General features: G+C 18.0%; 1 protein-coding gene across 1 annotated transcript; it reads right to left on the bottom strand. All coding sequences in view use genetic code 6, as the record gives it.

Moving 5' to 3' along the window:
- Positions 1-214: 214 nt before the first annotated feature.
- On the bottom strand, positions 215-1144 carry IMG5_199290 (hypothetical protein; the record flags this gene model as incomplete). Its single annotated transcript, XM_004024084.1, has 4 exons — positions 1104-1144; positions 806-1045; positions 461-748; positions 215-220 (listed from the first exon to the last, which is right to left on the bottom strand). The coding sequence occupies exons 2-4, from the start codon at positions 941-943 to the stop codon at positions 215-217; spliced, it is 432 nt and encodes a 143-aa protein (XP_004024133.1). The 5' UTR covers positions 944-1045; positions 1104-1144.
- Positions 1145-1784: the final 640 nt, after the last annotated feature.

Below are 1784 nucleotides of genomic sequence, written 5' to 3'. Positions count from 1 at the left end.
CACAATTATTATTAAATATTTTAATTACTAATATTATTGAGAATCCCAGGTGATAATTTTGCATTCTATTAAGTTTTGCAATGTGAAACATTATTAATTTATTTAATAATAGGAGTAGAAGAACAAGAAGTATTAAGGTTACTATTATTACTAATATAAGTAGCACAAAATTAATTATTATCGTTATTATTATTTTCATTAATTTAAGTATATTTCATAACTAAAAAAAAAAAAAAATTATAAATTTATAAAATATATATATTTTACATTTATTTTTAATAAAATTAGAAGCTTCGTTTTCTTAATAAGATTCAATAATAGCATCTAATTATTTATTATTTTTTTTTTAATTAATATCATCAAAATTTATCATTTTTTTTGATTAAAATTTCGCAAAAGCATTAGTTCTCAAAATGGGAGATTCATTATATGCATAAAGCATTTATGTTTAAGGAGTTACATGATTTGGCATTTTCTAAAGGGACTTTCTAACATCTGAAGGAAGCATAGATTTTAATGGAGAAGTGAATATAGGAGTTGTAATTGCAGGATTTTTGATTTGATTTGTATTATTAATAATTTCATTTGTAGAATTAATATTTTTAGCTGTATTAAGAATATAATTTTTCACAGATTAAATAAATATATTATTGTATAAAGTCACTATGTCACCTGTTTTATTGTTTTCTCCTAAAGGCATATCATAAATAAGTTCTCTTATCATATTACTATTATGTTAATTAAGATTCTGTTTTTATATAAAATAATATTTTTTAATTAAATAAATAAAATAAACAATAATTACTTCATAAACTTAAATAATAGATTTAAATAAAATATTTATTTTGCAGATTTTACAATAAGAATAAATGCAACATAATATTAATTAATCAATATGTCTATTTATTAACAATTCAGATTAATTTCCTAATATGTGCTTCATTGTAATCCATACTGCTTCGCTTATTTTTTCATTTAACTTTAATTATGAACATATTTAATTTATTATATAAGCACATTAATGTAACAATCTTCTAAAGAATTTCTATTATTTTAAATAAATTATTTGTTATATATTTTATTTATATAAATAAATATTTTACTTCTATATTTTGTCCTTCTTATTTATCATTAATTAATTGTTTGGCGAATTCAGTATTATTTATGTATGATTTTACAAATTATATTAATTAAGAATTTTATCTCCATACATAATACGAAACTACTTTACTTCTATATCTAATATATGTGCTTTTAAAAGAAGAGGCATAGAGTTATCTAATCTCATATAAAAATCCATTATTTTCCATAACTCAAACATTTAAATTTATATTAAGTTAACAATCTTTTCAAAAAACATTCCTTTTATATTCAATATAAAATAAACAGATTCACAAGCACATACTAAAATTCCTTTCTAAATATTTATATCTATACTTTTTTCTTCTTAATAGTATTCATTTAGAATTCTTTTTTAATTTAAAAATAAAAATATATATATATATATTATTGTTTTACCTATAAAATAATGTTTGTATTTATTGTTTTCTTTATTCTTAAGATTTGATTTCTAAAACATTTATTTCTTATTTTTCGCAATCTACAACTTTTTATAAATTCTCATTTAGCCAATTGCTTAAATTTTCAATTTTTTTATTTAATTCTATTTCCTAATATTTTTTTTTAATAATATATATATATATATATATTTACTTATTAGTTTTATTATTTTTTCTAATTTAACCATTATACGAAGTTATACGAGATTGCATTAGTAACAGGAG

Source organism: Ichthyophthirius multifiliis, assembly GCF_000220395.1.
Source record: "Ichthyophthirius multifiliis unplaced genomic scaffold scaff_1120509251417, whole genome shotgun sequence".
Classification (NCBI taxonomy): domain Eukaryota; phylum Ciliophora; class Oligohymenophorea; order Hymenostomatida; genus Ichthyophthirius; species Ichthyophthirius multifiliis.
The sequence above is the reverse complement of the archived record's forward strand: the minus strand, read 5'-3'. Positions and strand labels throughout refer to the sequence as shown.